General features: G+C 46.5%; 1 protein-coding gene across 2 annotated transcripts in view; it reads right to left on the reverse strand.

Annotated features, from left to right (window-relative positions):
- Positions 1 to 17,274, reverse strand: part of NELL1 (neural EGFL like 1) — a 1,003,663-nt gene extending 986,389 nt beyond the window's left edge. Inside the window, exons 1-2 of one of the 2 annotated variants that reach the window (XM_070457287.1) lie at positions 16,440 to 17,274; positions 6,486 to 6,614 (exon numbers count right to left, since the gene is read on the reverse strand). In XM_070457287.1, coding sequence (XP_070313388.1) covers positions 6,486 to 6,614; positions 16,440 to 16,494 — 184 coding nt within the window. In that variant the 5' untranslated portion in view covers positions 16,495 to 17,274. The remainder of the gene's footprint in view (positions 1 to 6,485; positions 6,615 to 16,439) is intronic. The other variant, XM_070457286.1, reaches the window with a different exon arrangement.
- Between the last annotated feature and the right edge of the window lie 1,562 nt (positions 17,275 to 18,836).

Genomic DNA, 18,836 nt, shown 5'->3' on the forward strand with positions numbered 1-18,836 from the left:
TTAAGTTGTATCACCTGAAGGTACACTGTCATCATTTAAAGACGTATACTATAAACCCTAAGACAACAGTAAAATAATGAAATAAAGAGCAAACCAAGAAAAGAGATTAAAAAAGAAATCACAAAAAATTTTCAATTAATCTAAAAGACGCCAGAAAGAGGAGGGAAAAAGAAACAAAGAATAGACAGGTAGAAAACAAATAACAAAAACATAGATTTAAGTATGACCATGTCAATAATCAGACTTCACTTGTAGCTCAGTTGGTAAAGAATCTGCCTGCAATGCAGGAGACCTGGGTTCAATCCCTGGGTTGGGAATAACCCCTGGAGAAGGAAATGACAACCCACTCCAGTACTCTTGCATGGACAATCTCATGGACAGAGGAGCCTGGCAGGCTACAGTCCATTTGATCGCAAGAGTCAGACATGACTTGGCAACTAAACCACATGTCAATAATCACATTAATATAAATGGCCTAACTAACCTTGATGAACAGAGATTGACATACTGTGTTTTTTTTTAAAAAAAGACCCTTCTGTATATACTGGGTATAAGAAAAGCACTTTACATGTTATTACAAGTCTTGAAATAACTATGATAGGTGAAAGAATTTAGATCCTCCCAAAATGAGTAGACACTGTATAATTCTATGCAAATAAAATTTCTAGAAAATGCAAACTACTGTATATTGACAGAAAGCAGATTAGTAGTTGCCTGAGGGTAGAAGCTGAAATACAGGAAGGAGGGATTATTTTAAAAAGAGGAAACTTTGGGGGAGATAGCTATGTTCATTATCTTGATTGTGATGATAGTCTCACCGGTGTTTTCACATATCAAAATTAACAAACTGTACAGTTTTAATATGCAGTTTATTATAAGCCAATTACATCTTAACAAAGCTGTTAAATTTTTTAATGATACTTAAAATTATGTAAGGAATAACTTGGCAAATCTACTGTATACTGTAACTATAAATTATAGATGAGATTTTTTACTTTGATAAAATGTAAAATATCTCATTAATAATTTTTTGTATTGACCATATATTGAAATGATAATATTTTTCATATTCTAGTTTAAAAAAAATGTATAGCTAAAATCAATTTCACTTTTTTTTTTACATGTATCATATGGCTACTACAAAAACTGAAATCAAAGATACAACTCACTTACATTTCTGTTGGACAATGCTGCACTAGAAAGAAGGACTTATCTGGAGTATTCTGGAAATATCCTATTGCTCATATTTCTGCCCAACAGTGAGTAGTCATCCTATGGTAGACAAAATTATACCCCTACCCTCAAAAGATCTCTACATCTTAATCCCCCAAACCTACAAAGATATTACTTTACACAGCATAAGCCTTTGCAAATGTGACAGAGTTATGAATCTTAAAATGAAGAAATCATCCTAGATTATGCAGGTGGGCCCAATATAGGGAAAAGGACCCACAAGGGTCCTCGTAAGAGAGGAAAAAAAGGAGTAGAAGAGTCAGTACAAGGGAAGAAAACATGACTGAAAGAGAAAAAAAAGAAATGTGAGACAGAAACAGAGGTGGAAGTGAGGTACCCACAAGTTAAGGAGTGTAGCAGCTGCTGGAAGCTGGAAAAACAATAAACTGATTAGCCTATAGTGGCTATCCAAGGAACACGGCTCTGCCAACACATTGATTTTAGCCCTTTAAAGTCTATTTTTCACTTCTGATTTCCAGTGTTGAAGGTGCAGCCTGGTTTCTCTTTGCTGCATACAGAAAAAAGTGAGAGGAAAAAGAGAGATTAAGTGAAGAGCTGTTTAGCAAAAAGGAACCAGGACTGATCATATAGAAAATTCCCAGCTTATCCAGATAGAAAAGACAATAAAATTAGGAAATTCACTGTCAGGAAAGTCTGCTCTGGAAGGAAGCCAAGGATGTGGCTGAACCACTTTTTGCTAGTACTTCTGAAAGATCAAAACGGTCAGCATATTCAATCAACCAGAGGACGCTTTGAAGAGGTCAGAATTGTAATTCAGTGACCCCCTCAGCCATGCCAGTAGAAGTCAGAAATACAACAGAGATGGAATTTCTTGGAAAGATCTGTAAAGGAGCCTTTTGTCTCATGGACAGGAAACCTCCAAGTTTTTGAGAATGTTATACCAGAGAAACACTGCCACCTAGGACTGAAGGGAACAAAAAGAAGATAAAATGAAATAAGGCTGATGGACTCCCCAAATTCTATAGGCAAGAAATAGGCTGATAAAACTATTCAACTATAGGGATTTCTTTGGTGGACCAGCAGCTAACACTTCACTCTCCCAATGCTGGGGGCCCAGGTTCAAACCCTGGTCATAGAACCAGATCTTCCATGTCACAACTAAGACCGGGTGCAACCAAATATTTTAAAGTAAGTTAAAAAAAAAAAAACTATCAAACTACAAACATATGCTACTTTTCATGAAAAAGAATGATTCATAGAAACAAGTCATAAACTTAGAAGGCAGAGCCAAGGATCACAGAGGATGACCCTCAGGCCCTAATACCCAGTGGAATTTGTCCTGCTGGATTTCAAATTTTCTTGGGACTGGTAACTCCTTTCTTCTTTCCACTTTTCCCTTTTGGACAGGAACTTCTATAACTGGAATCCTATACCTGTCACACTATTATATTTTGGAAGCAGATTACTTTTTTCTAGTTTTACGGATCCACAGAAAAAGAAAAATTTTGCTCCAACACAGCACATACTCAGAGTCCCACTCATATCTGATTTAGATTATTTAGACAGTGAGACTAGAAACCTGTATGCAGGTCAGAAAGCAACAGTTAGAACCGGACATGGAAAAACAGACTGGTTCCAAATAGGAAAAGGAGTATGTCAAGGCTGTATATTGTCACACTGCTTAACTTATATGCAGAGTACATCATGAGAAATGCTGGGCTGCAGGAAGCACAAGCTGGAATCAAGATTGCCGGGAGAAATATCAACAACCTCAGATATGCAGATGACACCACCCTTATGGCAGAAAGTGAAGAGGAACTAAAAAGCCTCTTGATGAAAGAGGAGAGTGGAAAAGTTGGCTTAAAGCTCAACATTCAGAAAACTAAGATCATGGCATCCAGTCCCATCACTTCATGGCAAATAGATGGGAAAACAGTGGAAACTGGCTGACTTTATTTTTCTGGTATCCAAAATCACTGCAGATGGTGATTTCAGCCATGAAATTAAAAGATGCTTACTCCTTGGAAGGAAAGTTATGACCAACCTAGACAGCATATTAAAAAGCAGAGACATTACTTTGCCAACAAAGGTCTGTCTAGTCAAGGCTACGGTTTCTCCAGTGGTCATGTACGGATGTGAGAGTTGGACTGTGAAGAAAGCTGAGCACTGGAAAATTGATGCTTTTGAACTGTGGTGTTGGAGAAGACTCTTGAGAGTCCCTTGGACTGCAAAGAGATCCAACCAGTCCATCCTAAAGGAGATCACTTCTGGGTGTTCCCTGGAAGGACTGATGTTGAAGCTGAAACTCCAACTGTTTGGCCACCTGATGTGAAGAGCTGACTCATTTGAAAAGACCCTGATGCTGGAAAAGATTGAGGGCAGGAGGAGAAGGGGAGGACAGAGGATGAGATGGTTGGATGGCATCACCGACTCAATGGACATGGGTTTGGGTGGACTCCGGGAGTTGGTGATGGACAGGGAGGCCTGGCGTGCTGCAGTTCATGTGGTCACAGAGTCAGACACAACTGAGCGACTGAACTGAACTGAACTGAGACTAGAAATTTTTCAACTGATGAGTGGATGAGATTTTAGACTTTGAGCTGATGTTATAATGCATAAAGACCTTGGGAGATACTGGGATGGGATTAATTGATTCTGCATGTGTAGTAAACATGAATTTAGAGGGGCCAGTGGGCAGATGTTGTGATAAGCAGAATAACAGTTCCCTAAAAATGTCAATGTCCTGATTGCCAAAACATACGAAATGTTACCTTACATACCAAATAGACTTTACAGATTACAGATCCTGAGATGGAGAGATTACCCTGGATTATCCAAGTAATGCAATCACAAGGGCCCTTATTAGTGAAAGCCCTCCTCAGTCAAACTCCCATGATACAGTTATTCTTCCCACCAAAGAAGCTGAAAATCTCTCCCTGTTGTTGGAGCATAGCAGACATCCCAAAAGCCAAGAACACACAAATTAGAGAGGAAAGATCTAACCAAGGAAATAAATAAATGAGTAAATGACTAGACTAGTGTATAAAGCAGGCAGCAAGCCTCTCAAAGAGCATGCTGGACAGAGGAAATTTTAGTGCAATTCAAAATGTTTCTTCATACCTACTGTGTACCAAGCATAATATTTGGCCATAGGGATGTAGGAGTATTTAGATAGGAAGACTATTGATTTCATGAAGTGTTGAGATGAGCCAGGCTTCCATAACAACTCTGTTGACAAAGTGTCAGCTGCTGCTGCTGCTGCTGCTAAGTCATTTCAGTCGTGTCGGACACTGTGCGACCCCATAGACAGCAGCCCACCAGGCTCTGCCGTCCCTGGGATTCTCCAGGCAAGAACACCGGAGTGGGTTGCCATTCCCTTCTCCAATGCATGGAAGTGAAAAGTGAAAGGGAAGTCGCTCAGTCGTGTCCGACTATTCGCGATCCCATGGACTGCAGCCTACCAGGGATTTTCCAGGCAAGAGTACTGGAGTGGGCTGCCATTGCCTTCTCCGAAAGTGTCAGCAGCATCTCTCAAATCAAGAAGGGGATGGTCTCTCAATAGTAAGTGAACAGATCTTGCACAATGCAAAAAAGAAAGACTAACCCAGTCTGTCTGCTCTTAAGCATGCCCAATCTATTTGCTTCACTGATTCCTAAGAGTGAGTGGAAATTAACATATCTGTAGCCTTGTTCTATATTATTATATAGGACCTGTAGATGTGCTGTATATTATTAACAAGACTAAAGTTCTCTGCACAGGAAATATATATATCATCCCATAATGTTGGTTCAGTCATTCTAAAATAATCCTTTTGTTATCTTCACAAAAGGCTTGGTTCAAAGAAGCCTGCCAGGCATTTAGGTATAGGAATATCCAGGCTGTCTGACTGCTCTATCTGATCAGATCACTCCCCTGCCTCAACTCATCAAAGGCCCCCACTGATCTGAGAGTAAGGCAGAAAACTAACAAGGGCATGGGGAATATTCACAATAGTTAACAAGTACATGGCCTCCCACTTATCAGAACGGACGCTGGCCATAAAGCATCAGTACACCAAGCCCACGGACATCAGCTAAATGTCAGCTCTGCCTAAAGGGCCCAGCGTGACCCAGTCCCTGCCTACCTCTCCAGCTGCTCACCACCTTTTAGCCATGCTAAATGTCTTTCTGTTGGTTTCTGCCTTAAGACCTTCGTACATAGCATTACAGCCCAGAATGTTCTGAGCCCCCACCTCTTCCTACACCAGGCTTTCTATTCATTTTCCACACTTCTGCTGACACATCACTTTTTCAGGGTAGCCTTTCCCTGACCACTACCATCTTCCCACCCCCATTAAATCAGATCTCCCTGTATACTTTAATTCGGCAACCTATACACCTCCCTCATGGTAAGTATAGCCACTGGAAGTCAATAATTGCTTGTGTAATGACTGCTTCCCTCACTCTATTTATTTACTCTTATTAATAATCCTATTGTTAGCATGGTGCCTGGTACACAGCAGGGGTTCCATAATAACAGCTAGAACTTCCTGGGGATTTACTATGTTATCAGGCACTGTTTGAACCACTCTGCTGGATTCGTTCCTCAATCACTGTAACAGTGCCATGATGCAGGTACTATTATTTCAGAGGAAGACAAAGGCAGAGTCAGGCTAAGGAATTGTCCAACACTGCAAAGTCAGTAAATGAGAGGGTTGGAATCTGATCCTAAGCAGTCAGGCTCCAGATCCAGGCTTTTACGAAGTGCACTATACTGCCCTGATGAATGCTTGTTGAACAATTTAATGAATTGTAGTCAGATTTATAGCAGGCAGAACCAAGTAAGCTGTACCCCTAAGACACTGCAGCCATAAAATATCCTCTACGTGCACAGTCCACTGATTAATGAGTAATGCAGATATAAGAATAGGAATAGATGCATTGATAGATATAGGTAAACATATGGATAACAGTAGAAAAAATATCCTGTGGAAAAAAATATGGCTGGTCAGTGGCTTTCAAGGACTTTACAAATTCATTCCACTTCAGGTCCCCCACCAAAATCCCCTGGGAAGTATATCACTGCCAAGCCAAATATTCCATCACCATGACCACTACTGCCCCCCTTACACTCTGAGAACACCCCTCAAATATCTAAGCACCCTCAGCATCTCTGAACATTCCTCATGGCGATAACATAGAAGTAGCAGAGATGATCACTCAACAAACACACTCCAGAGGAACACGCCCCGGGCAGATCCCAAGTTCCTCCCCAAGTCCTGCCCCCATGCAAAGGAGAGAGGTACCTTTACCTTGAAATAAAAATGCTCTGCTGGTGTTGTGCAGTCCGGACACCTGCGTGACCCCAAGGGTGGTGTTCACAAGGTCGAGCTCAGCGATGATATCCAACTGAAGGTCGGGATCCATCCCAACGCCCACCACTGAAAAGAAACAGAGTCATCTTGTCTGAAAATGCAGTCTTGCTCAAAACTACATAGAACAGTAGTGACAGAGGACAGGAGTGGCAGGAACTACAAAGAAGCCAGTGATGAGTGCTTAGAGATGCTCGTTTCCTAGATGGAAAAGGAAGGCAACTCTTTGCTCCATCATCCCACTGATACTGTGGTTTCTTCGCTACTTTCCCATTCCCCACTACGGATTAATAATCCCTTATGCCAAACCCTCAGGGCCAAATATATTTCAGAACTCAGAATGGATCATCTGTTGGAAAGCTAATTTGGCCCATATACTCATTTTATATAACACCTTCAACAAAATCTACATCAGTACCCCATAACCAAACACAGTATTTCTAAAGCAAAAAGTATGGTGTTTCCTTCTAACTGATACAAGTAAAGACTATACACAGCCTCATATCAGTTGAAGTCAAGTTTTGCCACCAAAGGAGTTCAGCTCAGGGTAGGTTTTGCTGTCAAGTGAGTTATACTTTGGGTTTCTGAGCTTTTTTCAATTTAGGGACAATGGGTAGAGGACTGTGGCCCCGATCTACCTGTTCAGACTGATGCAGTAGTGACATCTGACACCACCGGCCCCAGGAAACGCATCCGCAGAGCACCGTTAATCAGGCACCCACACGTGCGATAAAGAGGAAGGAAATGGGAGGGATGCTGTCCCTGCTGGACAGGGGTGGCAGAGGGACTGGTCAAGAAAGGGAATCCCCAGAACGATGGATATATATTTCAATGGGTAACTGAAAAGTTAGACTCCCTGAAAACTCTTGGAGAATTACAGGGTGCAAAGAAATGGGGCCCTGAACCTCCATCATCTGGTCTGATAAAGGCAAATCCTTGAACCTGTCTCCCATCTACACGGTGTTCTGTAGAATGAATGATTCGCTCATGACTGCGAAGTGGCTTCCAATTATCTATATTAATAAGGCTAGCAATCACTCCAAGGGATTCTGTTTAAGCCATTCCTAAAGGCTGTGTCTGTCTACACTTAGCATCTCAATAGCGCAATTCTGATTGCACAGTTGGAGACGTTTTAACAGCAACAGCTGTCAGTGATTGTCTGGTGGTAACACAGTCACTGAAGCAAGATTTGGAGAGCTTGCACACAATTTGTCCCAGAGAGACCGAGTACATTTCATTCAGGACATCACGCCCTGTGACAACCTCACCTGTCCTCCCACCCTCACCCCTTTCCCCATAGACCTGCAGAGGGAAATCTACATGCTCCTCACTATTTTCCTGTTAGGAGACAAAGACTGCTGCAGCAATCTAGGCTTCTGTCGATGGAAGGAGGCTCAGGGAAGGGTCTTGGGAACCGAAACCTGTCATCCCCAAGGTGGACAAAGAGTTAAATGAGAAGCACAGTGCATAGAGCCACCTTCTCAGTTTTTGTCAGGCTTCCCCTTGTCCTCTAAACTGAAGGTTTAGGTCTTCCCCTTCCAACTGCAGCCAAATGCGAGACCAGTTTACCCAAAGACAAGTCATTTATTCAGTCATTCATTCACCTGTGTGTTCATTCAGTAGTTTCTCAACAAATGTGACTGAGTGCTTTCCTTATAACAAACACACTGCACTGCCAGGCACTGGAGCTGACCTCACTGACCATGTTCCTAGGGCAGCAGGTGAAGAGAGGGCGTGTAAGCAAATAGGTAAATAAGATAATTTGAGATGGCAATGTGCTTGTGTCTGTGCTTAGTCATGTCTGACTCTTTGTGACGCCACGGACCGTAGCCCACCAGGCTCCTCTGTCCAAGGGGATTCTCCAGGCAACAATACTGGAGTGGGTTGCCATGCCCTCCTCCAAGGGATCTTCCCAACCTAGGAATTGAACCCAGGTCTCCACATTGCAGGCAGATTCTTTACTGTCTGAGTCACCAGGGAAACCCAAGATGGCAATAAATGCCACAAAGAAAATAAAAGCTATGAGAAAATAAGAGTTATGAAATAGAAAGCAGCTTGCATGGAGGCTTTAAAAAGGATGGTAGAGGAAGGTTCCTCTGAGCAGAAACCTTAATGACTATAGGGGCTGGCAATCATTCCAGAAGGGAAGATCTGGGGTCGGGGGAAGCTTTCTATTTATTGAGAGAACAGCAAATGCAAACCAGAAACAAACTTGGCACGTTCAGGAAACCCACAAAAGGCTGCTGTGGCCAGAGCAGAGGGGGTCAGGGGGACAGTGGTAGGAAGCAGGGCCCCTGAGTAGGAATTGCCTTGTGGACTGCAACAAGGGGAGAGAGAGTATTCTAATTGCAATGGGGCATCATTAGAGGTGAGGCTTCCCTGGTGGTTCAGCAGTAAAGAATCCAATGCAGGAGGTGCAGGACTGATCCCTGGGTCAGGGAGATCCCCTGGAGATGGAAATGGCAACTCACTCTACCATTCTTGCCTGGGAAATTCCATGGACAGATGAGCCTGGTGGGCTACAGTATGGGATCACAAAAAGAGTCAGACACAACTTGGCAACTAAACAATAATCCTTAGAGGGCTTTCACGTATGTGTTAAGGAGGGAAGGGTGGGATGTGCTCTGATTTACATCAGTCCATCCTACCTGCATGACACAGACTCAATTCACAAAGACTGATGACTGACCAACTACCTACCCTGTGCAAAGAAGCACCAAGCCAATGGGCATCTGTCAGCCAATGTCACAGCACTGGATGCCTCTCACTGAGATGGGTGATGCTTTTCTCCAAGAAAACAGATATCAGCAATTCAGTGATCATCTTGGAAAGGCAGAAAAGCAATTAATGTTTCAGTTTAACCTATAGTGCTCTATACCTATATGGCAGAGATTAAGAGTGATTTCAGAGGACCTCCATGCTGGTCTAGCTCTGGCCAGGAAGTTGGAAGGCAGTTTGGGGAATGTGCCCTTAGCTGGACACAAGACAAAGGAAGCATCCCTGTAGTCTCTATCTTGCACAAGGCCTCGGGTATGTCACACCCTGAATTGAGGACCCAAAGAATTAACCAAAAAGTGGATGCAGGATCACTGCTTTGGGTACAGTGATCTTAGACAATATGCATATCTGGGGAATACCATGAAAGCACTGGATGGAATTCAAGCCAAAGAAAGTGAAAGTTGCTCAGTTGTATCCAACTCTTTGCAACCCCATGGACTATACAGTCCAGGGAATTCTCCAGGCCAGAATACTGGAGTGGATAGCCTTTCCCTTCTCCAGGGGATCTTCCCAACCCAGGGATTGAACCCAGGTCTCCCACATTGCAGGCGGATTCTTTACCAGCTGAGTTACCAGGGAAGCTCAAGAATGCTGGAGCAGGTAGCCTTTCCCTTCTCCAGTGGATCTTCCTGGCCCAGGAATCAAACCAGGGTCTCCTGCATTGCAGGCAGATTCGTTACCAACTGAGCTATCAGGGAATCCCAATTCAAGCCAAGGAAATTTTTTAAAAGGGATATGGTTGACTGAAATTATTGGCTTCAAGTCTTTACCCCTCCCATATCCACGCTTTTTGCTATATTGCTTTGCAGATCCTTAGAGTAGAGTGGAAATAAACTTCCCCATCCCTTGACTTTGACCCTGGTCAAGTAACTTGTTTGATTCACTAGGATATAGTTACAAGAAAGAATAAAATCTGACTATATGTTGGATCTGTTTCTTTTACTTTAACCTTTGCTTCCTGTTGCTTTTTTTCAATAAAAGAATACTGTCTATACATAATGGCTTGCCTCAGGGAAGCTTGTCCCTCTACCTGAATGCTAAACCAGAGTGCTTTTGTTCAGGGAAACATCATGACCCTGTCCACCCACTGGTTGCAGGTGTGAATGACTGCAAGAAAAAGGAAATTGACATATCCCCTTCCCAAGGCTGGTCATTCCAGGAGATATTTGCAAGATTAATGACCTTTTTACTTTACTTCCTCACCTCCTCCACTCTGTGTTCTGTGGAGCCCTATACCAAGGTCACAGGATAAAAATCTCTGGAACTGATCATGACCCATAGCAACTATCACCATGAGCTTCTGGATCTAAACCAGCCAGTTCCCTGACCCCATATTAGGTAAAATAACCACCCTATTACCCACCCTATAGCATCCTAACCAATCACCTAATGCAATCATTCCAGTACGAATTTTCTGTTTTGAGGCTATAAAAATTGGCTACTAGCCCACAAAAGCAGTCGGCTGTCCCTTGAGCTGGCCTGATATTCTAATGGCATCTCCCACTCTAATAGACTTTATTCTCCTCTCATTCGGTCTCATGTCTGGAAATTCTTTTCCAACCTGTACAATGACTATGACATGTTCTATAAAAGAAACTGGTATCCAGACCCTGATATGGTTATTTTGAGACATTAGTCAGCCATCTTCTTGGTCTGCCAGCTTTCCAAGTCAAGTCATTATTGCTTGCCTCAACACCTCATCTCCTGATTTATTAGCCTGTCATGCAGTGAGCAGTGAGCTTGGGCTCAGTAACAATATTAGCAGCATGATACAAGCAAAGGCTTGAATAAGCCTGTGTGGTGGGGCCTGTTCTCTTATACCTCTGCATCACGATGAGAAGAACATGACCCAGTTGGGCCACCAGTGCAGGGAGATTCAGACACATGGGACAGACACCTTACTTGGGTTTGGAATGATGCCCAGCCAAACCTGGCCCAGGTAAGCCAATAATCAAACCAAGAAACAGATGCATGAACCAAAATAAAGGCTACTTTGAGTTTCTGGTGGCTTATTAGGCAATATTATTGTGAAAATAAGTGACCAATGCAGGCCAAACTTGGAGACCTGCAACTGGATGAGCCTAAAAGGCATCCAGGTTCTGTAGAGCTGGCAGAACGCCCCAATGGTGCCCTTGGATCCCCATCTCCATGTGAGAACACAGCACCCTCAATCTGGAACACTCCTCTAAGGACCACTTTCAGTCCTGGTCTCTTCCCCCTAATAACTCTGTGCCCTTGGCGGGGGGTGGGGGGTGGGGGTGGAATTGCTTCAATTCTCAGAGCTTCGTTTCCCTCAACCATAAAATGGGGATGATGATACCAGCCTCCCGAACTTTCCTGGTGGTTCAGCTGGTAAAGAATCTGCCTGCAATGTGGGAGACCTGGGTTCAATCCCTAGGTTGGGAAGATCCCCTGGAGAAGGGAACAACTAGCCACTCCAGTATTCTGGCCTAGAGAATTCCATGGACTGTATGGGTCATGGGCCACAAAGAGTCAGACACAACTGAGTGACTTTCACTTCACTTTCAATACCAGCCTTCCAGCCTCATGAGGTTTCAGTGATAATTGTATGAACACTCCTAGCACATATTCGGTGCCCACCTGAAGCCTGCTGCATCCGTCTTTCATAGGACTAGCCCTTCAGACCATTCCATCTCCCTGGTCCGCAACTTCACTGGACTCATACAAAAGGTACAGATGGCTCCCATTTTCCCAACCCCTTCAGATGCTCAGATGACATAGAAGGGATTCTCACTCTGACTGTGCTTTGTGAAACACATATATTGAATCTATAGGTTGGCCAAAAAGTATGTTCAGGTTTTTCTGCATCATCTTTTGGAAAAAACAGAACAAACTTTTTGGCCAACCCAATATACTGACCCCTTCCCCTAGAGCCCACAAATGAAGGGGCTTCCCTGGTTTCAAGATAACTGTATTGCTCTTATTATAAAAACATCCCACAAAAACAGAACAAGAGAAATCAATTAGCCTTCCAGATACAATATTCTTTTCTCTAAGTGGTCCCCTTCAAGATGAAAATACCTCATGCCAATAGCAGGATGAGTAAAACTGCTTTGCCCATTGCCTAAGGAATCAGAAAATCTATTAATAAGGCAATATTTGCATGGCTTCACCTGAAACTTATATGGCATGAGAGTGTGGCTCCATAAAAATATTTTTTTTTATTTTAATGTTTCTGCTTCTCGTCCAAGCATGGAGCTCTTGCCCTTTCCAAGGAAATTCTATTATAAGTTTTTTACTTTGGTCATAACTGCTCTACAAAGGGCTAAAGCTGGGTATTGGAATTAAGTAGGATAAAAAGAGCCTCTGGGGGGGGGGGGGAATTTTTTTAAAACCTGGAAGGCAGCATGTCAATCTCGCAGAGGCACTTGAGGTCTGGCTCTGAATTCAGAATCTCCACCCTAATCTCCCAGGACACCTGCTGCTGCTGCAGCTGCTGGCCACTCTTCAGCCCAGCCCAGGGAGTACTCAGGTCCAAAACCCATTCAATCCACCTCCAGGGTCCCGGACCTAAGCTCCCAAGCAAATCCTCCTGGATCTGGCTCACTTCAAACCTAATCCAGCTCACCGTCCATGATGGCAGCTGTTTTCCCCAGCTCCATGCAGGACAAACCTCACTGGAGAGATGCTTCAAGATCTCATTTACCAGCAGGAATTCACAATCATTTGATCGGATTTGGGCCTCTGAACTCCTACAAAGTTTCTCAATACCCCAGAAGCATCCTCTGTGCCTGTTCCAAGTCAGCCATATTTCACTTGATTACTGGAGGCCAGGGGCTTCTGCTCATAGCTCTATTATTCAACTCCGTTAGTAACAGCCTGGGAGGACTTTAAAAAGCTCTCCTTCCCAGCAGGTGGCAGCAAAAAGCATTCACTCGGCGCCAGGAGCTCCTCTACCCACTGCCCTGGTGACCACAACAAACTGGAAAGCCCTGGGGCAGTAATCATTGAGTTTTGTATTAGTCACACTTCCAGTCATTGGAGAAAACTCATGGACATGATGTGTTATTACCGCTGTTACCGTGGCCTTCTGTGTGTGTGCATGCGTGCTCACTCAGTTGTGTCCAACTCTTTGTGGCCCACCAGACTCCTCTGGCCTTGAGATTCTCCAGGCAAGAATACTGAAATGGATTGCTATTACCTCCTCCAGAGGCAGATTCTCTACCACCAAGACACCTGGAAAGTATCATAGCCTGCTAAATGTCCATTATTAGTGATGTACCTGGAAATCTCAGAATTTTTCACCCAGAAATAACCAGAACAACACCTATCTTAACTCCACTTTACTCTTTAAAACAAGTTCTCTGAACAATGAGTAATTTAAGCAGCTTCCTGTGACACCTATCATTAGATCTTTTCATATGTAACTGCTACTGCACTACAGAGCTGCTTTAATTAAAATGTGCCTGATACCATCTATTCATTTCCATTAAAAGCAGTGATATCTGAGCTGCTCACTCAGTGAACCACGTGTTTATTTCATCGTGGGCTGTTAACAGCCCAGACAACAATTGTCCCACTTGACAAATAAACTTTCCAAGTGGCTGTTTGGATCCTGATAAACTAATTAAGAGCCAGCCTTAGCTACCTCAGAGGATGGATGTGTGATGCAGGGATGATGGTTTCCAGGTAAAATCAAAGAGAAAACTGCTGATCATATCCCCCAAGTTGCAAGAAATTGTAAGTAAAAGAACTGAGATATAATTCCCCCGTGTCTCTCTGATTCCTCTGATAATTTTTGTAGCAGAATTGTGTAGCCTCTTGGTAGTCTTTGAATGAGTACCAAGTGGCACAAAAAACCCAAGCTCCCTAAGCAACTGCACAAGGATCTGAATGCAGATCCTTCCATTCTTCCTTGCCTTTGGACAAGCTGTGCCCTTTGTCAGAATGCTTTCCCCTCTCTGCCCACCTGGAAAACTCCCTAAAAATCCTTCAAGACACAACTTGCAAATGTCACCTCCTGATTAAAGCCTTCCCTGACCACCCACCACCCCTCCCCAGAATTCATTTCTACCTTTTCTCTTCTATATCCTGAATACAGACTTCTATATTCCCATCTCTCTTCCCCCTAGCCCATCAAGCTGTACAATAAAAATGCTTTTCAATCTCTATCTAGATTCTCAGCTAAGCTCTAAGTTCCTGGTAGTCAAAGACCAAATCGCTTCTTCTTTGCATAAGCAATCCTAGCACCCAGCAAGGCGCTCAACTCTTCAGCTGAATGAATGAATGAATTCAGAAATGAAACTTCCCTACAATCGAATTTTTATAAGATTTGAGGGGGTTCAATGTGGGGAAGGGGGAAAGATTTTGTTCTTAAAGAACCTCCACAAGCAACGCGCCCTGAACCCACGATCCCCTTCTGGGAGGTACTTTTGGCTGACTTTTCAAAGGAGTGATGAGAACAAAGGACATAGGCACACTCCGCAGTGATGTGCACTTGAGAAAATTAAATGACGGATATCCCACCCCCACCCCACCTAGTTTCTCTCTCTTTGGTTCCTCTGTAAGATGCTCACCAGCACCAGATTCTCCACTAGCAGGGCTGGTCGCCCACGGTCTGCACTGTCCTCACTGCTGATCTTCCCGGGGGGCAAGCGTTTTCTCGTGTGCTCTTGGCTTGAAAAGACTAACGCATCTAGATGGGCCGGAACTCAAGAAGCGCTTATTCTAGGCTGGACAGAGTCATGGCATCTTGGCAGGCTGGGGAGTTCTCGGATGCAGACTGAAAACGGATGGGGATTCTTTTTATCCCTGGAGAAGTCCACACCCGCCGCTCTTTCATTAAGCAAAGGAGAAGCTGCCGCCTGCTCGGTCCTGGGGAAGATGGAAAGGGCCAGCAGGAAGCTCCTAGACGCCCAACTCTTGAATCCTCAGGCGAGCTGCTAACAGCCCAAGAGGGACGCCTGGGGAGCGAGCGGAGGGAACTTTTGAGCCCACCCAGGCCTGGCACCCATTCCCAGCCCTCTACCGATAAACTTGCTGCCTGGCGTGGGCAGGAGGCTATGCCTCTAGAGAGGAGAAAAGAGAGTGATAAAAGAGGAAAAAAGCAGTGGGGATGACTACGTATCAACTCCGGGGTGCGAAGTCGGCCGCACGTTAGGAGGGTGGCTAGCGTAGGAATAAAAACTCGCGACGCCCCCACCCGCAGTGGAGAGTCCTAGTTTTGCCAATTTCCTCTCCCAATCCACCGCCACCTTCCGAAATCTACTACTAGTCCCCCGGAGAAGGCGGCTGAGAGTGGGTCTTCACACCCCCAGGGGACATGGGGTCTGCGGGCTGAGAGGAGGAGGTGCGCTTTACTCACAACTGCTTCTCTGGAGGCAGAAGGAAGTGGGGACTTCAGAAAATTACGCCCGTTTTCCTGACCTCCCCTGCACGACCCCAACATGCAGCTACAGTCTGCGAAAACTGGTTTGGAGCTTGAGAACATCTCCCTGGGATTGCCCCCACAGCTCCAATTCCCTCGAATTTGTCCTGCCCTCTGGAGGAGAAAGGGAGTGGCAAGAAAAACTACTTCAGGAGTTCCCTGCGGGAGAGGCAGGAGGGGACCAGAAAAGGGATCTCGGAATCCCAGCGTCGCCCGCAGCTCTCACGCCGCGCCGCGCCGCGCCCGCCCGCGCCCCAGCAGCGCCCGCCGGCCGGCCGGAAGCGCTCCCTCTGCGGTTGCGCCTCCCTGCCGCCGCCGCCCCTGCCCCGGCCAGCAGGGTACAGGGACCGCGGTTTCCCCCCACCTGTCAAGTTCACGGGGGTGGGGTCCCCGGGCCCGCCCGACTCTGTGGGTTTCTACCCGGAAGCCGGTCGCTAGCAGCTGGAGGGTGCGCCTGAACCGCCGCGCCCCTCACCCCTGTGCCCGCCAGGCCGCTTCCTCCGGGCAGGGGGCTGCTCCTCGGGGGCATCTTCCACCGGCCTGTAAGTCCCACTTCTCACCCTTTCACCTGGAGCAGGGCAGAGAGAGTCGAGGGACCCATCCACGCCCTTCCCCGGACCGGCGCGGAGCTCCGCTCCAGGTCCTCCCCACGCCGAGGTGGGCGCTGGGCACAGCGGCTGGGCTCGCCCGTGTCCCCGCATCCCTTCGACAGCCCCAGCCGCGCTTACCTGTCCTGGCGGTGCACACACAGAAGCACACAACTAAAATCACATCCCTCGGCATTGCTCCCAAGGGTCCCGGCCAAACCGGGCGCGCGGAAGCCAGGAAGAAACAAATGCGCCTGGATGCCGAGACGCGCCGGGCTCGGAGCCGCCAAACTTGCTGGCGGGCGGCGAGGGAGGTGGCTCTGCTGCGCCGGGTGCCGCGCTCAGGGATCGCGCCCGGGAAGGCGGCCCCGGCCGCCCCGCCCCCAGCCCGCCCCCGCCGCGGGCGGCGGCACCCGGCCCGGACCCCGGCCCCCGCTGCCGCGGCGCTCGCCTCGGCGCTGGGGCGGGAGCGCGGGGCTTGGCCACTCCGGCAGGTTGCGCCTGGCGCTGGCAACGGCTCCTCCTCCGCGGCGAGGACCCGGGCGATCGGCGAAGCAGCCGCAATCACTCGGAGCACTGGAGCTGGAGTCCCGGGACCCGGGGGCCAAAAGGGAGGAGCTGGAGGCGCAGGGCACCCCCCTCCCTGAGCTTCACGCTCTCCAGCCCAGACGAGCCGGCGGAGCCGCTGCCGCTGTCTCTGCCTCGGCGCCGCGGTGGGGGCTGGCGAAGTTGCCACAGTTCATCTTGGTCGAGACGAAGAACCCCGAGCCCTTGCGGGTGGATTCCCCCCTGCGCCGCCTCCCCGCCACCGGGGGAACCCCGACCCTAACAGAGTCAACTAGCGCGCTCAGCTCTTCCCGGGAGGGCAGTTACTCCGGATTTGCTTAGGTGACTGGCTGGGGAGGGGCGAGGAGGGGGATGATGGCTGGGTTCCGTCTCACCTCCAGTCTCCTCTCTCCGCTGGGTCCCTCTCACTGGGGACCCGCTTTGGGGGTTCAGGGAGAGGACGCTAAGGCAGGGGGGGCAGAAAAAGTGTCCCTGAGCCTGAGCGAAGCACGCCGGGGATTTGGGGGGTTTTATTTGCAAGCTTTCCGGTTCTACAGGGCAGATGCTGCCACTTAGGGGAAATTCCTAACCATTTTTTTTTTTTCCTTGAGTGAGTTTCTCGGTGGTTTTGTCAAAAATCCTGCTACTCTCACAGTCATGGTTTGGCCTCTCCCGCAGTTATTCTGGAACCCTCTCCGACACCATTCCTGGAAAGAATGGCTAGACTTTGTTTTAGGAGTATGGGCAAGAAGACCAATCCTCCTGCTTCTATGTGACCCCCCTGCCAGAATCCAGCCTTCCCTAGAAATATCTCCCAGGTTTGTGGTACTTCCATTCAGGAACGTTATTTATATCTAGGTTGCAGAGTCCGGAAATCAGACATGACAGAACCTTAGATTTACACCAAACGAGCCCCACATGATTTAAAACTCCTCGGCTTGCTCACACTGGTCCCCTCTCTCTGAGCCCAACCCAGCTCTCTGATATGACAAGGATCCCAGAGAAGGGAAGGGCAACGTCTCTGAACAAAGCCCTCCCTCATTTTCCAGAAAACAATTCCAACGTTCAAGAAGAATCCTCTTCACTAACCCCCTTCATCACTGTGACCCCAGGAGCCCCCATTGAAGGTCACCAAAGTACCAACACAGTTTATTAAGAGAGAAGGTTTTTGTCTACACACTCTGCCCTATTTTTCTAGCTATTCCTGTATGCAAGCCACTGGCCCACTTGACCCTTTACACTGTGGCCCCTTAGCAGACAAAAAAGGAAATGAACAAGCAGATAAATTCCAGGGCCTAACACCTGAGGCAGAAGAAGGGAAGCAAACAAAGAAGTGTATTGCTATGCCCGAAGTTGAGCTGAAAGATTAAGACGTAAACTAATGTCAAGGCTGAACAGATTCTCCATCTCTTCTGGGATTCAACTCAAGCCCAGAGGGGATCTGTCTGCATTGACTGTTTCCACTACAGAAGCAAGACTTTCTCCTTCCACCTGGAGCATGTTACATTTAAAGCTAAAATTAAAATCACATGCTAGTGGCAAAGAACCTGCCTGCCAGTGCAAGAGATGTAAGAGACACAGGTTTTATCCCTGAATTGGGAAGATCCCCTGGAGAAATAAATGGCTACCCACTCCAGTTTTCTTGCCTGAAGAATCCCCAAGGACAGAGGAGCCTGGCGGATTACAGTCCATAGGGTTACAAAGAGTCAGACACTACTGAAGTGACTTAGCATGCACACAGAATATGTTACATTTAAGCTAACTTTAAAATAACACATCTTGCGGAAAATAGGACTCCTCAAGTTGAACTGGGCCTTGTGAATGAGGATTCCCCTAAACCACATTGTATTGTGAGACCCAAGTCCCCTCTCTCCTTTGTAGATTTTAAATACACCTCAGTAGGAGCAGCCTTTGTGGCTTTGAACTGTTGTTTCAAAGGCCTCTTACTGATCTCAGAAATCCTAGAAGCTACAGTGACCCCAACCAAGGGAA

Source organism: Odocoileus virginianus, chromosome 28, assembly GCF_023699985.2.
Source record: "Odocoileus virginianus isolate 20LAN1187 ecotype Illinois chromosome 28, Ovbor_1.2, whole genome shotgun sequence".
NCBI classification, from domain to species: domain Eukaryota; kingdom Metazoa; phylum Chordata; class Mammalia; order Artiodactyla; family Cervidae; genus Odocoileus; species Odocoileus virginianus.